Raw genomic sequence first — 14,165 nt, forward strand, 5'->3', positions numbered from 1 at the left:
AGAGGAGATATACCAGGATGTTGCTTGGAATGGAGAATAGGTCGTACGAGGATAGGTTGAGAGTGCTAGACCTTTTCTCATTGGAACGGCGAAGGATGAGGGGTGACTTGATAGAGGTTTAAGATGATCAGAGGAATAGATAGAGTAGACAGTCAGAGACTTTTTCCCCAGGTACAACAGGTACAAGGGGACATAAATTTAAGGTGAAGGGTGGAAGGTATAGGGGGGATATCAGGGGTAGGTTCTTTACCCAGAGAGTGGTGGGGGCATGGAATGCGCTGCCTGTGGGAGTGGCAGCGTCGGAATAATTGGCGACCTTTAAGCGGCAATTGGATAGTTACATGGATGGGTGCTTAAGCTAGGACAAATGTTCGGCACAACATCGTGGGCCGAAGGGCCTGTTCTGTGCTGTATTGTTCTATGTTCTATATGAATGGTGGGTAGCTTGTTTTGTATTACAGGCCTCTGCTCTGATAAAAATAACTTACTATATGTTTCTTTCTTTGTACTTCCAGAAGCTGGGTACTTCTTGATCACCAGTATAATATTTACCTCTACAAGGAAGGTGTATTGCGGACTTCCTCTGATCCATACAATAGCACTGATTTTCAAGACAAAACCAGTCATCTGACAAATCATTGTATTCAGAAAGAATACTCCAAGAATTATGGGAAATATGAAGAAGGCAATGAAATGTTCTTTGAAGATTTCAATCAGTATTTAATGAACACTCACAATGTTAACTTGGAAAACACTATTTTACCACAAATCAAGCAAATCATAAGGTGCATTTTGAACTGTTTTGAATTTCTGTTTTGACTTTTATTTGGGCTCATTTATCTTTATTTAATTGGTGTTCTATTGATTTTAAATTAATAACCAGTGTATATTCTCTGCAGGAAGACTAGAGGCAGGGGCACTGGGCTGTTTATTGTTGCACTGTAGTTATTGTTTGTCATTGGTTGTAAGCAGGTTTTCCTGCCCCCTATTGTTTTTGGCACAACTTCCTGAGCTCAGTTTGTTCATTGAGAAAATATTCAGAGATGGCTGGTTATGATAAATTGCTTTTTCTGTTTAGTAGCTGGTTGCAAATTACACGTCCATCACACCAGGCACTGATGCACTGGAGAAGTTTGTAAATATCTCAAATAGAATTTAATTCATTTTAGACAACTCCAAGTAAAGCTATCTCCATTTTTGAATGTGATGAGTAATTGCACTGCTCTGTGTGTATCTGCATCACACAGACTATAAGATCTCTGGCTTGTTACATGATCACTGCTAAATTGTCTCCTAAGAACTGCTTGCATCTTCAGTTTAAATAAAGTCCTGGTGGGCCATTCATTTTCTGCAATACTAACCCTAAAAATGTATCAATTATTTGTGTTAGAAGCTAATAACTCACTGAAGTTATCAATTTAACACTTATTGATTGGCAATAAGTTTATTTTGCTTTGAAATTGTCAAATTTGCTGGAAATTGTAAGTAAGATTCTTCTACTATGTCATCAATTCCCAGCAGTATGTCAGATATAATATGGACTCAGAAATGGAAGTAACAGCATATTTCTCCCCTACATCATTAATGAGCTGTTTGTGCTTTTGTTAGATGCAAACAAGTTTTGACGCTCCTAACAGTCAGTCATTCTTATTGTTATTATGTTCATTGTCAAGGTTGAGTTGTGAAGAAATGGTCATTTGGCATAGGCACTAGTTAAAGATGCTTGCTCAATGACTTTAGTATAGGAAGTATTTGAGCAGCAGGAGGTAATGGGAAAAATAAAATCTTTATCAGTTTCCTGTAACTATCAGATTAATAAACTTAGAACATGAGGTAATTCTTAATACAGGTTTGCATAGTTAATCTTTTGAGGGAGGAATATTTCCTTCTCGACTGTAATGTTGGGATGAAGAATGATTACCTAGCCTGTCAAAGTTTCTGATTACTTGGGCAAGAGTAGTTTATCAATAGTATGCATACTGTCTGAATTCCTTCCATAAAAGTTACATGAATGAGGTATGTTGATTTTGCTTCCCTTGGACTATGCAGTTTATATTATGAGCATAGAAATTTCAGCACTGATGCCCCCAGTGTTAGTTCTTCAGTTGGAATTCTCTATTCCAAACCTTTTTTATTTATTCTTCTACAGTGTGTGGCCATTGCTGGCAAGACCAGCATTTGTTACAGATCCCTAAATGTCCTTGAGATGGTGATGAGTTGCCTTTTTGAACTGCTGCAGTCCACAGGATGTAGATGCACCCACAATATGATTAGAAAGGGAACTCCAGGATTTTGACCCAGACACAGTGAAGGAGTTGTGATATTGTTGCAAGTCAAGGTGATGTACGGCTTAGAGGGAACTTGCAGGTGATAGTGTTCCCATGCATCAAGGGCAATGAAAGATCCTCTGGGATACGCAGGAATACAGAGTTGAGGTTCTAAACAGATCAACCACAATCTTTATTTTGCCAGAGATGCACCTGTTGTTTGACTGCATGATGGCTCTGGAGCTGCGGATGGACTCACTTTGGAGCATTCGCGATGCTGAGGAGGTCGTGGATAGCACGTTTAGTGAGTTGGTCACACCACAGGTTAGGATTGCTGAGGGAAACAGTGAATGGGTGACCAAAAGACAGAAAAAGAGTAGGAAGGCAGTGCAAGTGTTTCCTGCGGTCATCTCCGTCCAAAACAGGTGTACCGTTTTGGATACTTTTGGGGGAGATGGCTCACCAGGGGAGGGCAGCAGTTGTCAAGATCATGGCACCATGGCAGGCACTGCTGTTCAGAAGGGCGGGAAAAAGACTCGTAGGGCCATAGACATAGGGGATTCTATTGTGAGGGGAGTAGATAGGCGGAGCTGTGGCCAAAAACAGGACTCCCGGGTGGTATGTTGCCTCCCAGGTGTTCAGGTCAGGGATGTCACCGATCGGCTGCAGAGCATTCTAAAAGGGGAGGGTGAACAGCCAGTTGTCTTGGTGCATATAGGCACCAACAATATTAGTAGAAAGCGAGATGAGGTCCTGAAAGAAGAATTCAGGGAGCTAGGAAAGAACTTAAAGGGGAGGACCTCAAAGGCAGTGATTTCGGGATTACTACCAGTGCCACGTGCTAACCAGTGTAGGAATGAAAAAATAGGCAGGATGAACACGTGGCTTCAGAGATGGTGTAGGAGGGAGGGGTTCAGATTTGTTGGACATTGGGACCGTGGGATTATTACAAAAGGGACGGTCTACATCTGAACCAGGCTTGAACCAATGTCCTTGGGGGAGATTTTGCTACTGCTGTTGGGGAGATTTTAAACTAATGTGGCAGGGGACTGGGAACCAGAAGAGAAAACAAGTAGGCAGTGAGCTGGAGACTGTAAGAATTATAAAGGTAACATTAATAAAGGGAAGAATAGGCAGAGAGCAGGTAAGCGCAAAAGAACTGGTGGCCTGAAATGCATCTATTTTAATGCAAGGAGTATAGTGTGTAAGGCAGATGAATTTAGGGCTTGGATTGGTGCCTGGGAGTATGACATTACTGCCGTCACAGAGACTTGGTTGAAGGAAGGGCATGCTGATTGGCAACTAAATGTTCCAGGTTATAAATGCTTCAGACAAGACAGGGAGGGAAGTAAGGGAGGGGGTGGAGTTGCATTGCTAGTCAGGGATGATATCACGGCTGTGCTAAAGGAGGACACTATGGCAGTCTTGGGTAGTGAGGTAGAGCTGAGAAGTAAGAAGGGTGCAGTTACATTGTTGGGGCTGTATTACAGGCTTCCCTACAGTGAGCGTGAGGTAGAAGAACAAATAGGTAAACAGATTATGAATAGATGTAGAGGCAATAGGGTAGTGGTGATGGGAGATTTTTAATTTTCCCAATGTTGACTGGGATACACTTAGCGTCAGAGGTCTGGATGGGATAGAATTTGTACAAAGAGTCCAGGAGAGTTTTCTAGAGCAGTTTGTCAATAATCTGATGAGGGAAGGGGACATATTGGACCTGGTACTGGGGAACGAGCCAGGACAAGTGGTAGAAGTTGCGGTGGAGGATTTCTTTGGGAACAGTGACCATAATTCTGTAAGTTTTAGAATACTTGTAGATAGAGAAGAGAGTGGTCCTCCGGGAAGAGTGCTAAACTGGGTCAAAGCCAATTGTATCAAAATTAGGCAGGAGCTGGGAAATGTGGATTGGACACAGCTATTTGAAGGGAAGTCCACATTTGAGATGTAGGAGGCTTTCAAAGATAGGTTAACAGTAGTGCAGGATAGGCATGTTCCGTTGAAGGCAAAGGATAGGAAGGGCAAGATTCGTGAATCGTGGATGACAGGAGAAATTCTACGACAAGTCAAGAGGAAAAGGGAAATGTACATAAGGTCTAGGCAGCTAAGAACAGAACAGGCCTGGAGGAATATCTGAAGAGTAGGACAAGTCTTAAACAAGGAATCAAGCGGGCTAAAAGAGGTCATGTAATAGCTTTAGCAACCCTGAATTAAGGAAAATCCCAAAGCATTTTATTCATGTATAAGAAGCAAGCGGGTAACTAGAGAAAGGATTGGTCCACTAAAAGATAATGAAGGAAAGCTGTGTGCCGAACCTGAGAGAATTATGCAAAGTAATCATTCAGAATCTCACCCAGTGCTCACTGAGGAGAGGAACACGATGAATCTTGAGGTTAGAGATAGAAGTTTGATTAGTCTGGATCACGTTGCCATAAGTAGGGAAAATGTGTTGGGTAGGCTAGAGGTTATTAAGGTGGACAAATCCCCAGAACCGGATGGGATCTATCCCAGATTACTGAGGGAGGCGAGAGAGGAAATAGCTGACAGATATCTTTGTGGCATCCTTAAATACAGGCGAGGTGCCGGAGGACTGGAGGGTTGCTCATCTTGTCCCCCTATACAAGAAGGGTAGTAGGGATATTCCGGGTAACTACAGACCAGTGATGGTGGGGAAGTTGCTGGAGAGGGTACTCGGAGATAAACTCATTCTTTTCTAAATATAAACAGATCCTATCAGTGATAGGCAACATGGTTTTGTGCAGGGGAGATCGTGCCTTACCAACTTAATAGAGTTCTTTGAGGAAGTGACCAAGTTATTAGATGAAGGAAGGGCTGTTGATATCATATACATTGACTTTAGTAAGGTGTTTGATAAGGTTCCCCATTGTAGACTAATGGAGAACGTGAAGTCACATGGTGTGCAAGGTGTTCTCGCTCGGTGGATAAAGAACTGGTTGAACAACAGGAGAAGTAGTAGTAGTTGAAGGGAGTTTCTCGAAATGGAGAAAGGTGACCAATGGTGTTCCACAGGGCTCAGTATTGGGGCCACTGTTGTTTGTAATATACATAAATGATCTAGAAGAGACACTGTTGGTATGATCAGCAAGTTTGCAGATGACACAAAGATTGGTGGAATAGCAGAAAACATAAGGGACTGTCCAAATACAGGAGGATATAAATAGACTGGACAGTTGGGTGGAAAAGTGGCAGATGGCTTTCAATCCAGACAAATGTGAGGTGATGCATTTAGGCAAGTCTAATTCTAGAGCAAATTATACAATGAATGGAAGAGCCTTGCAAAAAGTTGATGGGCAGAGAGATCTGGAAGTGCATTGTACCCTGAAGGTTGCTGTACAGGTGGATAGAGTGGTCAAGAAGGCATATAGTATGCTTGCCTTCATTGGACGGGGTATTGAGTACGAGCTGGCAAGTCATGTTACAACTGTACAAGACATTGGTTCGGCTGCATTTAGAATATTGTGTACAGTTCTGGTCGCCACATTACCAAAAGGATGTGGACGCTTTGGAGACAGTGCAGAGAAGGTTTACGAGGATGTTGCCTGGTATGGAAGGTGCTAGCTACAAAGAGAGGTTGAGTAGGTTAGATTTATTTTCACTAGAAAAAAGGAGATTGAGGGGGGACCTGATTTGAGATTTACAAAATCGTGAAGGGTCTGGACAGGGTGGATAAAGACAAGCTTTTTCCCCAGGGTGAAGGATTCAATAACCAGAGGTCATGCTTTCAAGGTGAGAGATGGAAAGTTTAAGGGGGATACACGCGGCTAGTACTTCAGAGGGTGGTAGGCATTTGGAACGCATTGCCAGCAGAGGTGGTAGAGGAAGGCATGGTAGATTCATTTTAAGATGAGTCTGGACAGATGCATGAGTAGGTGGGGAGCAGAGGGTTACAAATGCTTAGGAATTGACCGACAGGTTTAGACAGTACATTTGGATCGGCTCAGGCTTGAAGGGCCTGTTCCTGGGCTGTAAATTTTCTTTGTTCTTTGTTCTAATGAATGGTGGTAGCAGGATTCAAGGGTCAAATGTTCCTTTTTTCTTACTTATATGTTGGCATCTGCTACTCTTGCCCTTCTAGGTGGTGGAGGTTGTGGGTTTGGAATCTGCTGTCGAAGGATCCTTGGTGAATTACTGCACTGCATCTTGTAGATGAAATGTGGCACTGCCACTATTGGTGGTGAAGGGAGTGAATGTTGAGGGTGGTGGATGGGATGCCAATTAAGTGAGCTACTTGGCCCTGGATGGTGTCAAACTTCTGGAAAGTTTACACCAACAGCTTGTTTAAAAAAAGTGTTTAAGGACTTTTACTCAGTGGCAGTAAAGGAATGACGATGTAGCTCCAAGTCAGGATGATGTGACTTGGTGGGTGCCTTTCTTGTGCATCTACTTCCCTTATCCTTCTAGGTGTCAGAAACTCTAGGCGTCGGTGAAATTGAAGGAGACTGATAAGTTTCTGCAGTACATCATGTAGATTGTACTCAATTGCCCTTCCGTTATCCTTTTGTGTTTGCTGTATCAATACTACTTTGATAAAATATTCCGTATCAATAGAACCCTCAGAGGGAAACATTCTTGATTTTTGTTCTTAAAATGCTTCAATATATCCTCTTGTTACTGATTCACCAATCTGTGGAAACCACTATTTACTTTAATATCTTAGTTTTCTCTGTATGGTATAATACCCACACATTTCAACAAAATCCTGTCTACACCTCTCTTATGCCTGTTTCCTTTTGAACAGGACCACATTGCAGGACCTTCTCAGGGTAGCGTTTTAGGTGCCAAACCATCTTCAGCTGCTTCATTAATGACTTTCCTACCTTCATGAGGAGGTTTGCTGCTGATTGCACAATTTTCAGTGCCATAAGTGACTCTTCAAAAACTGAATCTGTCCATGTCTAAATGCAAAGTCCATAGCTGGGCTGAGAAATGACAAGTGAGCTTTGCACAATGTAAGTGCCAGTGAATGACCCTCTCTAGTAAAAAATGATTTAACCATCACCATTTGACATTCTATGGCATTACTGTTGTTGACCACACACACAGACAGACAAACACATCTTGGGAGAGAAAGAAAGCATTGTAATATTTTGAATCTCATATGACTTTTCTTTGGAACTAGCAATGTAGTCTGATGAAATTCATTCCACTTGGCTGGATGAGTGAAGCTCCAATAAGTCCTGAGAGCACAATTGGGCAATTCGGCCCATCGAGTCTGCTCCACCATTTAGAGAGTGATCTGATCACCCTAAACTCAACTTTCTTGTCTTTCTGCAATGACGCTTGATTAAGAATACTGTCAAGTATCTTGAACCCATCCGGGGCAAAGCAGCCCCTTTGACGCTCAACAATGAGCAATGGCAGCAGGGTCTACTATCTACTCAATGCAGTACAGTAATTCACCAAGGCTCCTTCAACAGTACCTTACAAACCCTGACTTCAACCACTTAGAAGGACAGGAATAGCTGATGCAAAGTATACTACCACCTACAAGTTCCCTTTTTAAAGGCTTACAGCACCCTGACTTGGAACTGTATTGCCATTTCTTCACTGTTGCTGGGCCTAAATTCTGGAACTTTCTTCCTAACAACATTGTTTGCCACTACAACCTAAAGACTGCAGTGGTTCAGGAATGCTGTTCACTGTCCACTGTAGGGAAATTGGGATGGGCAGTAAAGGCTGGCCAAACCAGCATTGCTCAAATTCCATGAACAGATTTTTTACAAAGTTCAGAATTACATGTAGTGTGGCCTATCCAGAGTTTGATACAGGTTTAGCTTCTACTTTTCTCCTTTTAGAAATAAATCTTCGTGCTTGTTTTTTTTAAAAATGGCTTATAACCTGTGTTGCAACATTGAGAAAGTGATGTATTTTTACAGTCATTTTTGCAACTCTTCAGTTGCACCTTCCAAGTAGTGTGAAACCTCTATTCTGCCTACCAGAATTTACCTCATTCGTCTGTTTTGAATGTAATTTTGCAACGATTTGCCCATTTTTGCAAGTTTATTGATATCCACCTTTAACTTGTCATAGTTCTTTGTTAATGACTATCCCATGCAATTTGCTGTCATCCACAAAATTAGAAATTTTCAATGTCAAAGTCCAAATTGTTGATGGAAATTATGGACAGCCAGTGGGTGCAGCACTGATCCTTGTGGAGCAGCACAGCTCACCGTCTGCCATTTTTAATAATTTTGCTTTGCTCCCATTCTCCTCTTCCTCTAATGAAAGCAGCAAGAAATCTATTCTTCCGCTTGTCCCCTGACACCACAAAAACTAGTTAATCAGGTCAGTATATTATGGGACATTATTATTAAAGGCATTTTGAAAATCCAGATAAATTGAATTAACTGCATTACAGTTTAAACTCTGTTGAACAATTTGCCACTGATGTGGTTGGTAACTTCACCCACCTGTGTTTCTTTTCTGGTGGTGTACGGTGTGATTGGCTATGGCCATTTTAGTTGTGTGCATTCCTGGAGATATCACTACATGCCTCTGGCTTGAACTACCCTCTCCCATGTGTCTACAATTGGTTGATCCTCGAAACACACTGACATTCCACTCCAACTGGAAGAGGAATTTCTTATCCAGTTTATTGGATTTATTACTTTGTTAGATTAGCCTTGCTACTCACAAGACCTTGTCTCCATTTCCAATATTTTTATAATTGTCAAATGGAAGTGTTCATAAGAAGTAGAAATATCAATTTTACTTTAATGCTGCGTGTTTCTCTGTGGCTTTCAGCATTGCCCTTGAATTTTTTGAAGAGTCCAGTGCTACCCTGCAAGGTTAGCAACCCTAGAACTGGATAAGAACTTGCCAAATTAACACTCTATGGGTGGGAAAACTAAAGGATGTAAAATGTGTGATTAACAAGTCAAATGGGCTATTTGATAGTTTTAAAAATTCATCTGTTTTCTAGTTTTCATTCTTGCTTGATTTTGATGATTTTTTTTAACTTGTGAAACCTTCAACTCTTGTCTTTGTTTTATCTTTAGAAGCTGCCTTATGTGTATAGAACCTGCAATTGGCACTAAGCTGCTTCCATACCATAGCTTTCAACTGTTTGGGTTTGATTTTATGGTTGATGAAGATCTCAAGATTTGGCTAATTGAAGTGAATGGAGCTCCTGCCTGTGCTCAGTAAGTTTGCTGCTTGTTGATGCTAGATACATGGCTTAATTCTATTGTGCTTATGGATATTTCAGTATCGAGCTTTGAATAATTAAGTAGTCATTTTCTAGGTTATTCTAAAGAAACCTTAATACTCTAAAGCACTTCAAGATAAATGTTTTAATTCTGATAAATGGACGGTTTGTTTTTCCTTTATTTTTTCCCTGCGATATGGGTGTCATTGGCAAGGTCAGTGTATTTTGTCCATCCCTAATTACCCTTAAATTGCTGGACTGTTTCAGAGTAGTAGAATCAACCACATTACTGTGCATCTGGATTCACATGCAGGCTCAATGGGTTTTACAACAATTCATTATAGTTGACATGGTAACCATTTACTGAGATTGACTTTCAATTCCAGATCTTATTTATTTAAATTTCAGCAGTTGTCAAGTTAGGATTTGACCTCATGTCCTAGAGCATCAATCTGGACCTCTGTATTACTAGTCCAGTGATACTAACTACTACAGCATTTTCTCCTCCATTCCATTATGCTAAAAGAATTGGATAAGGAGGGTTAGGAAGAGCTTCCAAGGAGGATAAACTATGGGGCTTTATGGTCTGTTTCTGTGCTGTACTTTGTGTGATCCTTTTGTCAAATGTATTTTTGAAAACAAGGTTCATGATATGCCCTAAATCATCCAATTAAAAACACTACATTTTGTTTCTGCCAACTTTTTTCCACACTGGCGGCGCTGTTGTGACACATTTTCCTCCAGTGTGCCATGCATGTTGAAATTAAAAGCCTGTTGTTTTTAAAATTTAATAAGGTTATTGCGTGAAGTTCAAGAAGAAATGTGAGATGTTATTAGTATTTATAGAATAGAAATAGGATATTTGATCCAAAAGATCAATCCTGATGTTTACACTCCTTACAAACCTACTGCCACCTTACTTCATCTCACAATTGATTCTCCCTTTTCAGAAGATGATCACAAGCTCATTGTAAACAGTCACTAGTAGTAATTTGATTTGAAAGCTATGTTCCCATGCAGGCTTTACAGTGAAAAAATATATATTAAGAGCCAGGGTAAGTATATGGCAAATAGCCCAGGTTTGTGTGATCCTGGGTGCCTTATTCTACTGTCCTTGGAATCCAGGAGCAATCTTGGCAGAGTAAGACCAGCAATCGGTACTTTAAACTTTCTATGTAACTCTTTGGATGTGCACACATCAGGACTTCCTCCAGTTCTTAACCTGTGTTGTAAACATAAGTTGAGTTGGATTTCCTTTGTCCAAGGGTCACTTCTCTCAATGTAAAATTTCCCCTTTTTTTAAGCACCTGATGGCTTCTAAGTATTTAGTTAGGGCAAATGAGCCTTGGAATGTATCATATAGAATATTTCTTTCTTTAGATATGCTGAAAGATTTTAAATCTATAATTTACTCAACTAGAGTGACAGCTTTTCACATTGTCAATTACAGAGTGCGCGAATAGTGTTGATTGATTGACCTGTGCCATGTGTTCTGAATGATCAGTTAGATGGGTTCCATTTCAAGCATGATGAAAGAAATCATACCACGCATGATCTTCGACAGACTGCTGATTGGTGAATGTCACCCTCTGATAAATAGCATTGTTTGTAGATGTACTGTACTGAATTGCTCATCTCTCTGCCTCATCCTGAGGTTTGAATACAGCCAGACAGTTAAGTTTATTCTATGTAGAAAGAAAGGAATTTGTACTGCATAGTACCTTTCATGCCCTCAGGAGATGCTAAAGTGCTTTATGGCCAATCAGTAATTTTAAAGTGTAGTCACTGTTAATATAGAGCTTAATATGCTAACTCTCAGCAACTAACTTTAACCCTTTGTGTATTGTGTCTACCAGGAAATAATCTATTGAAATGAATGCACAAAGCATGATTTCCTGGGTGGAAAGTTTTTGCTTTTGGAGGAAAGTGATACTTATCCATGTCATCTCACTTTGTGCCATGGTAGTGTTAGTTTTCACATGATATTCCAAATCAGGATTTTTTTCTTGAGAGGCTAAGTGGACCTTTTCTTAGAAATGAAATATCAGGTTTAGGGTTCACTGCATGCATTGTGAAGCCCAGGTTTTGTGAGACTGCCCATCAGGCCATTCTACAGCTATTACTTCATTGAATCTAATCACCAACCCAAGTTATACTGTTCTATCATAGTATCTGAAGCAGTCTGATGTAGACATCAAATTAGTAGTGAGACTATACCCATACTACTAATGATTAGTTAATTCCTCTGTTTCATCATGCTTATATAATCATTGCAATTTTATAAAACAATGATGGGGAATATGAACAACTAATTTGACAAACTGCTTCAAGCACAACAAACATTATGCAGATAATTAAGTTTTCTGTAGGTCAATAAAATGTTGGCCATGCTCAGTGCATCAATCGGCATCTGGGGGAGACAGTTAATGTTTGAGTCAATGACTCTCTCTCTACAGATGCTGTCCATCCTGATTATTTTCAGTATTTTGTGTTTATTTCATATTTGCTATATCTGTAACATTTTGTTTTGGTAACTGTAATTAGGTTATGAAATATTTTATTAAACCATGTTTTGCTATTTTCAGGAAACTCTATGCTGAACTTTGTCAAGGCATAGTAGATGTAGCCATTTCCTCAGTCTTCCCATTAAGTGACTCACCGCAGAAACCGAGCCAACAATCTGTCTTCGTTAAATTGGGAAGTTAATAGAATTTTCATGCTCGTTCTTCCACTTCACTACATTTCATAATCCGATTAGCTGTATGTATCAGTATCAGCTGAACACTGTGAATCATGCATACAAACTCAATCCATAGTCCTTAGAAGTCTATTAAAAGACCATCGCATCCATGGTGAAGGATAATTATGAAAACTGTGGAGCTATTAAGATTGGTTACTTCTATAAATCAACAGCTTACTTAATGTACAGCATTAAGATGCCTTTTGGAAAATTACAATCAGACCATGACAATGGGAATTGCTGTAAACTGATACATGTTGCTTTAAACTCTGCAGAAATGCTGCAAGAATATGCTCTGTTTATTACGTATGGATAGCAGGGATTGTGCATCATGGTTATGCGATTAGAAGTATTGATCTGCATCCTGAAAAGGTTATTAAAGTATTGAACGGTACTTTGACTTGATTAAAATTTTGGCACCATCCTTAATGTGTAGCAAACTTTCATAATCTGCTGTATTCTGCTAATATCACTTGTATAATGGTGCATAAAGATGGATATCACTGTGACCTGGCACAAACCAACTCACTGTACATTTCATACCATGTAACTAGTATGTTTACCAGTTGTGAACGCTAAGTACTTCAGAAACCAGGAAAGAAAGCGGCCATGAACTGCTTTCGTTCTGATTATATACTCAGCTTCTTTTTGAAATATAGCTGATGTTATGGATGTGAAGAAAGCAAAGGATTCTGCTTATTGTTTTTATTATATTTGCAGACACTTAATCCTCTGAGAGGAGTTTTTGGGGTGGGGCAAACCAATAGTATTTTTAAAATGCTAATTTTATGAAGGGTAAAGAATCATTTCCTTTTGCATTTTTTTTCTTAGTTGGGATTGTGTTGGGAGCTGTGCAGAATGAAATGCACTATTACAAACACAAAAACAGAAGTTGCTGGAAAAGCTCAGCAGGTCTGGCAGCATCAATGGAGAGAAATCAAGAGTTAATGTTTCGGGTCCAGTGACCCTTCCTCAGAACTAGTTTTTATGCACTATTAAAAAGTTTAGTTCATTCTGTTTGCAGCCCATATGCGGCCTGAATAGAGCTATGAGCATTAATATGACAGATTGGAAAATGGTAGCATGCACTAAATGCATTTTGTCTTGACTCATTATATATGTACATCACCGAAATTGTCCTCCTATCTGAAATTTGCTTTTCTATTTTTTTTGTTCTGTAAGTTGAGATACCGATTATTATATATGTTTTTCAATTTATTTCCCTGCCAGTTCACCATCTGAATGGTTATCTTGCTGCAATTATTTTATGGTTACCTGCCAAATGCATGATTTTTTTAAATTGATCAAATATTTTGTTCTTCTATTTATCATTCTATTTCATAACTGAGAAAGATTCAGTGCACTGAGGAAGGAGGTATGTTACTATTTAATATGTTAACTATGTGGGACAAACTGGTTGTTTTCCCAGGGTATTTGTCGAGTGCTGTTCCATTTTTAAGGTGTTTTTCTCCCAGAATACTTGCTAGCTTCTGGAGAGTGCACTGTAGTGTTATCCTTCACCACTCATCACAGGCAGATTATTGTGATGACATGTTGCTATTAGTGCATGTTTCTCCATATCTAACTTCAAAACAATATCATGAAAATAAACAGAATTGCTGATTATCTCGTCTTTATTTTTTTATCGCCCTAATTGTTAATTATTCTTAATAATACTTAGAAAGTAACATTTGACAGCCAAGTCATCCTAATCCTATAAGAATATTGTTGCAACAAAATGCATAAATGTCATCAAACAGCTAAGGAACTGAGAATGATCACAATGCAAGATTTGCATCCATTCAGACTTCTAACAGAACTTATTTTCACCAAAATTTATAAATTTTATAGATTACAATTTCAATACAAGCTTAAATACAATTCCACTTGAATTTTGTTGCGAATTCTATAATATTCAACATGTCTTCACACATCATGTTTCACTCCTGGGTGACTCTATACAGTTATGATGGCCTTAATATTAACAGTCTCT

At 39.5% G+C, this 14,165-nt stretch overlaps 1 protein-coding gene across 2 annotated transcripts in view; it reads left to right on the forward strand.

Annotated features, from left to right (window-relative positions):
- Positions 1-13,013, forward strand: part of ttl (tubulin tyrosine ligase) — a 43,624-nt gene extending 30,611 nt beyond the window's left edge. Inside the window, exons 5-8 of one of the 2 annotated variants that reach the window (XR_006311248.1) lie at positions 516-785; positions 9,284-9,427; positions 10,883-11,007; positions 12,018-12,105. Coding sequence is in view for 1 of the 2 variants with exons in the window: in XM_043687197.1 (XP_043543132.1) it covers positions 516-785; positions 9,284-9,427; positions 12,018-12,138 (535 nt within the window). In the remaining variant the exon portion in view is untranslated. Of the gene's footprint in view, positions 1-515; positions 786-9,283; positions 9,428-10,882; positions 11,008-12,017 lie in introns of both variants that reach the window. The other variant, XM_043687197.1, reaches the window with a different exon arrangement.
- The last annotated feature ends 1,152 nt before the right edge of the window (positions 13,014-14,165 follow it).

This window comes from Chiloscyllium plagiosum, chromosome 3 (genome assembly GCF_004010195.1).
Source record: "Chiloscyllium plagiosum isolate BGI_BamShark_2017 chromosome 3, ASM401019v2, whole genome shotgun sequence".
NCBI lineage: Eukaryota > Metazoa > Chordata > Chondrichthyes > Orectolobiformes > Hemiscylliidae > Chiloscyllium > Chiloscyllium plagiosum.